The sequence below is a fragment of the Trichosurus vulpecula genome, chromosome 7 (assembly GCF_011100635.1).
Source record: "Trichosurus vulpecula isolate mTriVul1 chromosome 7, mTriVul1.pri, whole genome shotgun sequence".
NCBI lineage: Eukaryota > Metazoa > Chordata > Mammalia > Diprotodontia > Phalangeridae > Trichosurus > Trichosurus vulpecula.
Window position 1 is genome coordinate 220,105,700 of NC_050579.1, and position 14,455 is coordinate 220,120,154.

Below are 14,455 nucleotides of genomic sequence, written 5' to 3' on the forward strand. Positions count from 1 at the left end.
GGAAGGAAGGAAGGAAGGAAGGAAGGAAGGAAGGAAGGAAGGAAGGAAGGAAGGAAGGAAGGAAGGAAAGAAGGAAGGAAGGAAGGAAGGAAGGAAGGGAGGGAGGGAGGGAGGGAGGGAGGATCCACCAAAACTACTCTCTCCAAAGTTACTGAAGTTTCTTAGTTACCAAATCCAATGGCCTTTTCTGAATGTGTTAACCATTCTTTGCTTCTAGATAGTTTTTTCTAAGTTTTCAGGAAACTAATTTTTCCTGGTTCTCCTTCTACACGACTACTCCTACGTGTCCTTCGCTGGATCCTCTTCCAGGTCATCACGCCTTCTAACCCTAGATATCCCTGAGGGAAGAGGTAGGGAAAGGGGTTAAGAGAAAGGTTGGGGGAAGATAAGAGGGAAAATAGATTAAGGGATTCAGTAGTTAAAATTAAAACAGACTGTTGAGGAGGGGACAGGTTAATAAAAAGAATAAGTACACGACAATAGGATGAAAGAAAACACATAGTTAGGAATCATAACTATGAATGTGAATAGGATTTACTTACCCATAACATAGAAGAGGATAGCTAAATGCATTAGAAACTGGAATCCAACAACATTTTGTTTACAATAAACATACTTAAAACAGAAAAATTCACACAAATTTAAAATAATGGACTAAATCAAAACCTTTTATTCTTCAACTGAAGTTAAAAAGACAAGGATAGCAATCATGATCCAGACAACCAAAGTAAAAACTGCCCTAATTAAAAGAAACTACATTTAACTAAAAGGTACCATAGACAACAAATTAATATCAATATCAATATTGAACAGCATCCAAATTCTTGAAGGAAAAGTTAAATGAATTACAGAAAAAAAAAGAGACAATAAACTAAAACAGTGGGGGACTTCTATTTACTCTCCTCAAACTTAGATAAACCTAATCATAGAATAAATAAGAAAAGTTAAACAGATGAAAATAATTTCGGGGGAGTTAGATATGATAAACTTCTAAAGAATATTAAATTAGAATAGAAAGTAGTATACATCATTCTCAGCTGTGTATGACACTACAAGAACTGGCTATATGCTAGGGCATAAAACCCAAACAAACAAATACAGAAATGCAGAAATATTAAAAACATCTTTTTCCAATTATAATGCAAAAAATTACATCCAATAAAAAGCCTTTGAATAATAAATGAAAGATTAATTTGAAACTAACCTAATCCTAAAGAATAAATGGGTCAGAGAATAAATCATAGAAATAATACTTTAATTAAAAATGACAGTAACAATGAGACTACATACACAAATTTGTAAAATGCAGTCAATGCAGTATTTAGGGTAAATTTTAAACTCTAAGTGCATATATCTATAAAAGAAAGAACAGATCAACAAACTGGCCATGTGACTTAATAATAAAATAAAATTTAAAAACACATCAAAAATTTCCTTTTAAACAACAAAATTGAAATTTTAAAAATCAAAGGAAAAATTAATCAAATTGAATGTAAAAAGAAATCTATTATGGATTTTCAATAAAATAGAGTACTTTCAAGCTTTCTCAATGAAAAGACCAGAGCTGAATAGAAAATTTGACTTTCAAACACAAGAATCAAGAGAAGCATGAAAAGGTAAACAAGAAAGAGAAATCATAAGGGACTTACTAAAGTTGAACTGTTTTGTTTACATTCCTACATAGAAAGATGATGTGTATGATTCATGAGACCTCAATCTCATAGTAGCTGAAAGGAATATGCATATATATATTTGTATACATATATATACATATGTGTATGTCTATGTATGTATACATGTATATGTATATATATGTATACATATATATATACATACACAAAGGGCACAGGGTGAGTTGATATGAAGGGATGATATCTAAAAAAATAAAATCAATTTAAGGGATAAGGGAGGAATATATTGAGAGAGGGAGAAAGGGAGAGATAGAATGGGGTAAATTATCTCGCATAAAAGTGGCAAGAAAAAGTGGTTCTGTAGGAAGGGAAGAGGGGGCAGGTGAGGGGGAATGAGTAAATCTTGCTCTCATCGGATTTGACCTGAGGAGGGAATACCATACATACTCAATTGGGTATCATACCACACAGAAAAGAAGGAAGAAGAAGATAAAAAAGGGGGGATGATAGAAGGGAGGGCAGACGGGGGGGGGGGGGAGGAGGTAATCAAAAACAAACATTTTCAAAAAGCGACAGGGTCAAGGGAGAAAATTCAATAAAGGGGGATAGGTTATAAAGGAGCAAAACATAGTTAATCTTTCACAACATGAGTATTGTGGAAGGGTTTTACATAATGATACACACGTGGCCTATGTTGAATTGCTTGCCTTCTTAGGAAGGGTGGGTGGGGAGGGAAGAGGGGAGAGAATTTGGAACTCAAAGTTTTAAAAGCAGACGTTCGAAAACAACAACAACAACAAAAAAGTTTTTTCATGTAACTAAGAAATAAGATACACAGGCAATGGGGCATAGAAATTTATCTTGCCCTACAAGAGAAGAAGAGAAAGGGGGATGGGAGGGGAGTGGGGTGACAGATGGGAGGGCTGACTGGGGAACGAACGGGGTAACCAGAATATATGCCATCTTGGAGTGGGGGGAGGGTAGAAACGGGGAAAAAATTTGTAATTCAAACTTTCGTGAAAATCAATGCCAAAAACTAAATATATTAAATAAATTTAAAAAAAAGAAAGAAATCTGTTATGCTAATAAATAAAACTAGCAAATTTTTTACATTACCAAGGCTGGTATTTTAATATATGTCTTCCTGGCTCCAAGTCCAATGCTTAACCTTCTATGCCACCCAACTGTTTTCTAACATATCAACATACAAAAAAAGGAATGTAAATGAGAATGTGAACTTTTGTTTGGTATAGTTTTCTTGGAAATGTATAAATTTAACACAATGGTAATAAAACTGTTCTATCTAGTTCTGAAGTTCTTTCTGCTGTTAAAAATCTGATTAAGTTTAAAAGAAATTTGTTCTACAAACATTTATATTTTTATCCCAAATATATGCTTAATATAGGGCAAACATTTCAAAGTACACCTAAAGATGACAATCTCCATTCATGAAGTCAAAGGTGACACTCAAGGATAAGATATAGAAGCCACACAGCAACGATATGGGAGAGTAATCTTTTACATCTTTAAATCCTGTGCCTCTGGCCTCACTTTACCACTATTGGTTGACATGAGTGAGAAGGTATGATATTCAAAGTCATTTGGTGATTAAGCCACACTTTTTGAGGCATCTAGATGGCTCAGTGGATAGGGCACTGGGCCTGAAGTCAAGAAGACCTGATTTCAAATCCACCCTTAGACACTTACTAGCTGTGTGACCCTGGACAAATCACTTAACCTCTTAATCCACTGGAGAAAGAAATGGCAAACACTCCAGAATCTTTTCCAAGAAAACCCCAAGGACAGTATGGTCCATGGGTTCATGAAGAGTCAGAAATGACTGAACAACAACTGTCATCTTTTCTGCATTCAGTCAAATAGTAAACCACTCCCTAGCTTCTAGTACTAACCCAGGGTTAAGGTAGGCAGTTATTCTTATATCACTATGTATTACTCGTTAATCTATTGAAATGATGAAAAGTTTTGGAACAGGAGCTAAGACTCAGTTTAGATCACTGGGAAACTGCTTAGTAAATCACTGTTTCAGAGAAGTAAATGGAATATTGGTGGTAGAAGCTAGTCAACGATGAGTAAAATCTGCTAAACTTTCCCAAAAATACAAATGCTACATCACTGAAAACTGTAAACAGAGTCAGACATGACTCAACAACAACTTCCATCTTTTTCACATTCAATCCAATAGTAAACCACTCCCATGACATCACACTGAGAGTTTGTTTTTGATTGGCAAATTCAGTCTCCAAAGGTAGTTCACATTAACATTGCAAAGAGGATTTTGTTCTGGGGGGTGGGGGAGGTGTAATTTAAGAAAAAGTTGGACAGATCTCTTTTGAGAGCTTACCTGAGATCTAGGAAGATGGGTTCAAGATGTGCCTCTGATACCTACTGATTATGTAACCCTATATTACTTTTTAGTTTTCTAGGTTCCTCTCTGAGACAGAAGCTCTTAACCTGTTTTTTTGCATCATAGAATCCTTTGGCAGTCTGGTAAAGCTTATGAACCCCTTCTTAGAAAGGTTATTTACAATTACTGTTGGAGAAATGTGAAGTTTCAACTTGAGGTCAGCATAAGGATGGTATTTTTTGTTTCCTATCCATGTTTGCAGACCTGATGATATCTATTGACAAATCCCTTGAGGAGGCCTATTGACCCCAAATTGCGAATTCTTTCTCTAGAAGTATAATTTGCAAAGAAGGTGTTAATGTGCACAAAGGGAGTTTCCTCATTTGGAAGTTTCTTATGCCAAACAATCAGAGGTCTAATAAGTATATGTGTGTATGTATGTATGTATATATATATATATATATATATATATATATATATATATATATATATATAATATATGTGTGTGTGTATATAATACATGTGTGTATTATATTATATACACATATACATACATATGTACGTGTATTATTTATACATCCATCTTAAATACATATATTATTTAAGAAAACATAATAATTCTCATTTATCAACAAATCCTTGATATACTAATTACAAAGCATTCTTATCCGTGTACTGTAACAAGAACTGCATGTAGTGCTTCAAAGTTTACACTATACTATTTTTGAGTGTGTTCTTTTGTGTAAAGTCATGCAAATATGATTATCCCCCATTTTTTTAGATATATAATTTCATTGCTATGTAGAACTTCCAGTGAGGGAACTTGTTTCACCAAAGCAAATAGGGAATTGTTTCACGACTTAAAGCCTTATTTGTTTGCTTAGAGCACTGAAGGATTAAGCAACTTGCCCATGGTCACATAGACATTGTGTGCCAGGGGATTCAAGTGGGCTAAGATCTTCCTGATTCTGAAACTACTTTTCTAACAACAGTGGAATGGATGTCTTTTTTATGCATGAGGAAACTGAGCTCAAGAGCTCAGCTCTGTGACTTGTTCAAAGTCACATCAGAATCAAATCAAGTTTTCTGATTTCAGGCCCAGGATGTCTCTCATTGTACCTTATAGTTGCTGCAAAATGTTTTTGTAATTCAGATTTTTTCACTAATTCAAAATGAAATCAGTGAGGCATGACACAGAATGTGAATCCTGAATGAATCAACCCATTTCTTTCATTGGTACTACCTTTTATCTGCTCACCATGCTAAAAACATTGAAGTAATCTTTTATTAATTGATTTTTCCTTCAAAATATTCCTCATCTATTAATAGTTCATCATTATCATCTTAGTACAAATCCTCATCACCTCTGACTGGATTTATGCAACTCATATAACTCCAGGGAGAAGCACAGAGGGTAAAACATTGAGGAAATAGCAACAAAAACAATATATAAAATGTCTGTTACTTTAAGAATAGCTAAATCTTATAGGGGAAAAGTTTTATAGGAAAATTTTGCAGTATCTTTTACCCCCCAAGACATTACTAGACTTAACTTGCTAAGAGAGACAACGGGTACAAGAGCAGAGGTAATTGGTTGTACGGTGTATAGAGCACTAGCCCTGGAACCAGGAATACTTGAGTTCAAATCCAGCTTCAGACACTTATTAGCCTTGTGGCTCTAGGTAAGTCATTTAACCTTTCTTTTCCTCAGTTTCCTTAAATGACAAAAATAGTAGTTCACACCTCAGGGTTGTTATGAGGATTAAATGAGATATTATTTATAAGTACTTAGCACAATGCCTGGCACATAGTAGATGCTTTATAAATTCTTGTTCTATTTCCATTCTCTCCATTCGAAAAAGGCATAATGAATATAAGGCCAAGTCCCAGAATCAGGAAGACCTATATTCAAATAAGAAGGAAGAGAAGAATGCCGTGGTATGTTGTAGAACATATGCAGTAGAGCCAAAAAAGAATAAACATTGTGTGAACATATTTTTACTTCTAAGATCATGATATTTTGCCTACCTAGACTACCCTCTTCCTTTTTGCCAGTTATCTAAATCCTGTTTACTCACTTAGACCCACATGAGGCTCCATCTCCTAAATGAATCTTTCCCTAAGCACTTCAATCCTGGGTAATCTCACTGTTCTCAGAAGTCATAGCATTTGTCATCTTTAGAATTCACTTACCATTTACTGATCCATGGAGCCCTTTGTGTTTTTATTAAGCATAATCTCGAGCTTTATCATTTCCTTGTTTTCTGTGTCAGATAAAGGCCAAAATAAATGACACCATTAAGCAGTCAAAAATGATCACTTGCATTGGAATTTGGGGATCTTTAGCCCCATTTTTAGTATGGCATTTGGACTAAGTCTTATGGTTTCTAGCTATCTTTGTACCATGCAAAATGGTAAAAGGTTTTTGTTGTTTGTTTCATATCTCAGTGGGAATCTAGCGTAGGGAAGCAGAATATGTAAAATGAAGTTAAGAGAATAAATACTGCTGCCAGCTATTTGTGTGATCTTGGTCCACTCAGTGAATCTCTCTGGGACTTGATTTCTTCACCTATAAAATGAGAGACTTGGATTAAATGATCTGAAAGATCCAATTTCACTCCATGATTCAATCATTATATGGATAAAATAAGTAGTTACTTTAATATGTTCAATCATCTTCTTGCAATCCCCTTTCCCAATGAATTCCATAAAATTGATTTGTGTATATAGTTTGTATCTTAACATTGCCATTTGTAATACTGCCAATCTTTACTGAGATGTAATGATGATTTAGTATATAGCAGTAAAATACTTTGCTAAATTGATTAGTCACTTTGAATTTTGTGAAGGTATGTTATGTGATTTCTCTGAACACCAAGTGGTAGATTGTGTAAGAATCATTATATAAATGTAAGCACCATTATAATGCTGAAATTAGACTCACTGAGAATTAGTTTTTTTAAAAAAGAACTTGAATGGGGTGAACATAATATTTTGCGCTTCCTAGACTACTAATTTCATACTAATTCATCTCTCTTGAATATATTCCTACTTAGTTCTGCATCATAGTGATAACTTAAGAAGGTAAATGCCAAGTGAAAATGTCCAACTGAGGAAATGAATTTTATAATCAACTCTGATTTTATTTTCTAATGTTTCCACTCTGGTCTCAGCATGTTCCCAGTTGAATAGATCTCTTACCAATTATATACTACCCAAGAGCCTTGTTTCCATTGTGGCTTTTGGAGCTAATATTTAAGACATTATGTTACACCTCCAAAATATCTCGTAATTTTTCTTTTCGTATTAAAAGATGGATGTAGTTTAATGAGTTGCTCAACTTTTAACATAGTAGGTTCTGATTTTAGGTAGATGGCAGTGTTCAAGAAAATTAAATATAATGTAATGCACATTGAGTTAGAGGATTTGTGTTCAAATACCATTTCAGTACTTGCTACCTATGGTAAATGACCTTGAGAGAATCATTTAAGCTCCATGGATCCCAGTTTCCTTACTGTCAAATGAGAGCATTAGATCGACTAAGTGGCTTGTTCGATCTCTTTTAGATCGAAAGCTATGATTCTATAGTATAAGCTGTATAAAACTTTTTGCATCATAATGAAATATTGATCATTAATAATTATGCATTTGAGATTCACCAAGGGGTTGTGAATAAACACTGGACTAAATCGAAGTGATAGATTTTTAAGTAGTGATTCACTTATCTACTGCTACAGATGAGTAGATTACAACACAAAAAGTTCTGGAGGAAGTTAGGCTTAAATCCATTGTTCTTTGATGTCAACTGACATTTCTCATTTTTTTCCTGTATTTTCCTTTCTTTTCATGAACATAAGCTATATGACTCATATAAGTCCTTGTATCTCACACCTAATGATGTTCTAGATATCACTGATACCTATATGAAAATTAGAGAAGGAGCCTAGTATAGAGGATAGAGACCTACCATCAAAACCGGGAAGTTTGGGGATTCAGGAGTCTTTTCTTAATTGTATATGATAGCAATGTGACCCTGGACAAGTCATTTTACCCCTAAGTACTCTAGATAATTCTTTAAGACACTAAGTTGCAAAAAAGGAGATGACCAGCATTAGTATAGAGTTTGTTTACCCAGGAGCTCTCTATTTCAATGAAATCACAGGTCTAATCTTTATCCCTAAACAAAAATTACTCTTTGGAATGTTGAAGTCATCCATTACGATTTAAGTACACTAGCACTTTTTATGCATATCTGTCTCTTTTTCATCTTATCCTGACTCTTTTATTGACTAAAGTTTAAATTGTAAAATAATAAAAACCTGAACTTGTCTTGAAAATGCAAATTTGGAGAGAGAAGAGCTGACTTCAAATCTGACTTCTGATAGTTTATAGGTCCTACTCTACGACCTTGGGTAACTAGTTGGCACAGTGGATAGAGCCCTGGGCTGGGAACCAGGCAGACTCAACTTCCCAAGTTCAAATTTGCCCTGAGACACTTTTATCATCGTGACCCTGTGCAAGCCACTTAACCCTGTTTGCCTCAGTTTCTCATCTGTAAAATGAGTTGGAGAAGGAATTGGAAAACCACTCCAGTGTCTTTGCCAAGAAAACCCTAAATGGGGTAACAAAGAGTTGGAAATGATTGAATAACAGTGCCACTAGCTATGATCTTAGATAATTCACTTCCTTCTCTGCACCTTAATTTTCTAATCTGTACAATGAGGAAATAGATTAGATTATTTCTAAAGCCTCTTCTAACTCTAATGCCTACACATTTATTCTCTTTGCTGCTGGTTTGTATTTGTTTATGGCATTTATCCCAGTGTACATGACCAAGTGATGGTAGCTTATATAGCATGCTTTAGGAAAACAGATGGGGACTCATTTGCAAGGAGACTGCTGATTGTATAGAAAGAGGAGGGAAATTACTGCCAGCTCCAACACCTTTTTCTTGCTCCCATAAAAAAAATCATAAAACAGAACTGCTCATACCTAAATCACATTGCCTGAGTCCTATACATGCCACATCTGGGCCATCTTCTCAGTTGATTGATATAATAACTCTCTCAATAATGTATTACTTCAAGGTGTTGAATCTAAGTGGAGTTAGATTCTACATATGAGTTGCAGAAGGAAAAGGGGAACTCCTAGTTCAGGTCTTTACTATGTTTTAGCATTGGACCTTCATAAAAATATGATCATTCACTGACCCCCAATTACTAGGGTCTTTCCTCCCTAATAATTTTATATTCAGCTACCTGGTATTTGCTCTCTTTGTATGTATTTATAGATATTATATACATACCTGCTGTTTCTCTACAGCTAGGTGGATAAAGTAGATAAAGGAGGACCCAAGTTCAAACTTAGCTTCAGACACTTGCTAGCTGCGTGACCCTGGGCAAGTCATTTAATCCTATCCACCTCAGTTTCCTCATCTGTAAAACGAGCTGGAGAAGGAAACGGCAAACCCCTCCAGTATCTTTGCCAAGAAAACCCCAAATAGGTCATGGAGAGTTGGACATAATTGAAACAACTCAACAACAACAACAACATTATTTCCCTGATATATACTAAGCTCCTTGAGAGGAAGGGTTGTTTCATTCTTTGTATTTGTACCCCCAGGGCTTAGTGTAATGCCTGACACATATTTGTCATTTGCTAAACATTTGTGGATTGTTAGCTGATTGCCTGCTCCACCTCAGATAGTTTTGGTATATGTGCCTGAAGGAAGGGGGCTAGCAAGTCCTTTTTAAAGTACTTTCCTTTGCTGTTGTTCTCTAATGCAGGATTTTAGATGAAATAAAAACTCTTGAACCTGGCATTTAAGGTCATCCCCAATCTGGATTCCACCCACTTTTCCTACCCTATTTCATTTTAATCCTTTTTATGGATTCTGCATCCCATCCAAATTTGAGTATTAGCTGCTCCCAAACTCAAGACACTTCCACTGCAACTATGCAATCCATCCCCTTTTCTTAGAGTATATTCCATTCTCATCTCAACCTCTTAGAATCCCTGTCTTCAAAACTCAGTTCAGGTGTCACCTCCTTTTTTAAGCTTTCCCTTTTTCTTTCCTTCATTCCTACTCCCCCCCCCCCCTTATTAATCCTCTCTCATCTAATCGATTTTTATTGTACTGTACTCATTAGTGTCCATGTTCTCCTCCCCACCATCCCCAGGAGTTTATAAGCTCTTAGAGGTTAGGGATTATTTTATGTTTATATTTCCATTGCTTCTCAGCAATGCCTCCTATAGTTAGTGCTTAATGAATGTTTGTTGAATTCATTGGAATAACATTTCCTGTCATAAAAAAAATGGGCCTGATCTTCAGGATTCTCTTCTTCCAGAGATTCTACTATTTCTGATATGCATATCTACTTATTCCTTTAGTTTTCCCATTCTTTTATAATTCTCATTCCTTCCCACTTCTTTTCTTTTTTCTCTCTCTCCTAAACATCCCGTAAGACCTAAGTTATAAGCCATTAAAAGGACCATTTGGCTGTCTGGGAGTGGTACTGGCAATCATGAATGAGATGAGTGAGTTTGATTCCAGGTCCTTCTATTTGCCTTTTATTTCTTTACCCTTTGGCCCTCCCATTCTGACTCCCAGCCCTACTAAAAAAAATTATATTTACCATTGAGCCATTCTTTTTTTTCTTATTAGGGAAATCCCACCATGCTCAGATGTACGTAGAGGAAACAATTTTAATTTATAAAATGAGCTCATGCAAAGTAGCACATCTTGGAGTTTTCCTGGGACAATAGTTTCATTAGATCAAAGCAAGAGGAGTGAGCAGGCATCTCTGAGAATTCTTATAATATATGGCTCAATGCTTGAATAATTTCCTATTTCCCACATAAGGTAATTCAGAGATGGGCTCATTAGTGGAACATTATGCCAATCTTTTCTTTTATACCATTATCCCAAAAGATATGCCATTGGTATGATGTTTCTATAAGCAGTGAAGGGAAATATTTTTAGAAAGACATTTATGGCAGAGTCATTGAAATATGGAAGCCACTGACAAAATTCTGAATGAAAGGAAATCATTTGTATGGTTGGGAAGTAGATAGATATCATCTGGAATATCAAGAGGGAAGTATAAATATTATCTCGATGTTTGAAGGTAAGGATAAGATGGATGCACATTTCTTAAGGAAACAGTATTAACAATCATGCATGATTGACCACATTGTCACCTCTTAGCTCTTTTTTCTTGGGAATGGACCTTTTATAACCATCCTTCTGACATACTTTTAAAGAATTGTGCTCAGGTTTTAGGAGAAGTTTGATTTATAAAATTGGAAGATGGAGATAAAGATGTAGGGAGAGATGAAAGGAGGAGTGAAATAGTATGAGAAAATCATGGCACTACTTGTCAATAACCTCTACTTTTATTACAGTTTTTTTTTTCTTCAAGGATCATGTTTCATGCCTAGAATGTACTAAGATATTATCCTATCACACATTTTAACTTTATCTCCTATCTGAGCTGTTCTGGGCTGAAACCCTCTGATCCCAGTTACATTGATTGCTCTCTGAATCTATTACAGTGTGCCTGAATATTATGACTATGGTCATGGAACAAGTGAAGACGCCTATGACAGCTACGGTAAGACCTCTTCTGTCTTTACGAAAACTGTGAAATCAGAAAAACAATCAGTCACTGACAATGCAAAAATTACCTCTGTCTCTCCTTCCCTTTCATTTTTACAGAAATCCAGACTAAATTGATTTGTGTAATTCCAGGGTGATATTTGACTTATGGAGCCAGAGTTAGAAAATTGGACAGATCAATTTTGATCAAAATTTCAAAGGCAATTAATCACAGTCATAGATCAATTTCAATAGCAACAGAGAGCATTCTGATTAGTGCCTTGTGTATTTCACTAGGCCAATTGTCAGTCTTATTGATTTGCAACTGTGGTGTGTCCTTCTGCTGTCATATACATCAAACTGAGTAATACAGTTTAACTATTCAAAAGGTTTGGTAGGAGGCAGTAATTATAGTTACTGGGATATTTATTTAGAAAGCACAGCTCTAAACACCTCTACCAGAGCTACACTGCTTTCCCAAAAATTATGCTGGAACAGAAGTTTTGTCAGGTATTATTACACTGAAAAAGTTTCCAGTACAGATCCAGCACCAGGTTTTATGTATGTCTGTTGATTGAGGACCAACATAACTAAGATTGAAGAAATTCAACACCAGAAAGTTGGCTACCAGGTAATTTTTTTTTTCCCATAAAAGCAAGTAATCTAAGACATGGAGGGTTTGTGACCTCTCCTTATGGATCCTATACTAATGGTGCCCAACAAGTGAAATAACAAACATTTAAAGGATTGATAAGGATAGAGACTGGACTTGTGGTTTTATTTATATGGGCAACTCCCAGGTGAAGAAGTGCCCTCTACTAATATAGGCTGACACCTTCTAGGTAACTTAAATCTTAGAAAGCTGTCTAGAGCACTGGGAGCTAGATGTTAAAGAAGTAAGATTTGAACTCAGATATTCCTCATTTTGAGGCCAGTTCTCTATCCATCTTGTAATGTTCAATTATATAATTTATATCTGTTTGTGTGCACTGTTTATGTGTGTACATATGTATACACATACACATGCTGTGGGTCCATACCTATGAGTTCATCTGTCCAGAGAATTTATAGTGTGAAAATTTCTCTGAGGAGACAGATCAACAAATCAACTGCAATTAACATACTGTGAGATTTGCTTGGGGCACTGAGAAGTTAAATGACTCAACTGTGGTTACATAAGGTCATCCATTCTTGGGGTAGACCTTGGGATCTACCCTCTATTTGCTACATTATGTTTCATCTTATTAAATTCAATACTATTAATTTTAAAAGAAGAATAGTTTAGTTATAGTATATAACCAAACCTAAATAGGAAGCATAATCAAAACTAAGAGTTAAAGTTTTAACCTCTACAAATATTCCTGAAAATTCTACCTTTCATCTTTTTTATCTTTAAAAAGAAAACAGCATTGCTTTACCAAATATTATTTTACCCATCTCCAGTTTCTTCTAATCATTTTTCCCATTCAGAATCATAGACCTCATTCAAATAAGCATGACTACAGATTCTAAAGGACTGCATACTTAAATACAAAATGCTTAGACATCTACCTTATATCTGTACATTGGTCAATAGAAATATTTTAGGGGTTAAGTTGATCACTTCTTAAGGTGGCTTTTAAGAGTTTGAATGATGTGTGTGTATGTGTGTGTGTGTGTTACACACACATATATCCTATATGCCAAAACATGAGCATATAAGATTTGATATTTATTTTACTTTTTACAATCAATTCTATTACTTTAATTACATGTACCATATATACACATGTGTACCATATGTGAAGAAAGAAATAAGAGTTTAAAGTTTACCTGGAGTTTTCAGATTTCAAATCAGTTAGGATAGGTGAACTGCCCCCTTTGTTTAAGGAAGGTAGGAAAGAGGAGAAAAATAAGAATATATCTGTGTACACCAAGCTGGCTGTGCTTGTTGCCAAGATGCCAGACAGCTGAATCAAACTCATTTCTATTTATATACTACACAAGATTCCCATCCTGGGATACATGTATGCCCATGGAGTACAAGAAATTTGTCGGTGAGGTACAAGGAATTTGGTAACCTATGTTATCCTATAGAAATGTTCTAGAAATTCCAAATTGATTTCTAATTCATGAAGCTACAAAAATTTTGGTGTATTTTTAGAGAAGAAAAATTAATGAATCTGTTTCCTTTATGTGTGCACATGCACGGTAATGTAAAATTTATTTCCATTTGTGTTGAGTAGGAGATATGGGAAGATTTATCAAAAAGCCAAGAGGTATAGAGATGGAAAATAATGGGGAACCACTGGGCTAAGTGATATTGTGGGAATGTACTACTTTTCCTTTCTATGGGAAGTAACTGATAACACATGAAAGTATAATAGGATAAGCTAGGTAGTCTTATCCCCAGAAGTCAGATCTGTGGACAAATTTGGTAGGGGGAAGGACCTAACATCCGCATTTAACTTTGGTATGTACTTACTATTCATTGAGTATTCTGAACAAAGTTCTTTCCTCTCAAAATCAATAATGTACAATATGTGATGATTTGCCAACTTTATTGTAGTATATAGACATAATGGCGAATGCACAAAACCTAATTTTGTGCATCACAGCCTGGGTTCAAATCCTAGCAAGTCACTCAATCTCACCTATAAAATGAATATGGTGATAATAATTTCATTTGGTACTTCACACAGTAGTTGTGGGAAAAGTCCTTTGCAAACTACATATGGCCTGTCATCCATTATAGACAAAATAGTACAGAAGGGACACCATAAATGTTGTATCATTTATAGACTTTTTTTAAAATGACTTTGCAAATTTATCATTTCAAAAAGCTCATTTGATAATGTTTGCCACAAATATGTGAAGGAAATA

General features: G+C 35.0%; 1 protein-coding gene across 1 annotated transcript in view; it reads left to right on the forward strand.

Moving 5' to 3' along the window:
• Nucleotides 1-14,455, forward strand: part of KHDRBS2 (KH RNA binding domain containing, signal transduction associated 2) — an 886,124-nt gene that overhangs the window by 850,934 nt on the left and 20,735 nt on the right. The window contains exon 8 of the mRNA XM_036767560.1: nucleotides 11,551-11,609. Within this exon, the coding sequence (XP_036623455.1) occupies nucleotides 11,551-11,609 (59 nt within the window). The remainder of the gene's footprint in view (nucleotides 1-11,550; nucleotides 11,610-14,455) is intronic.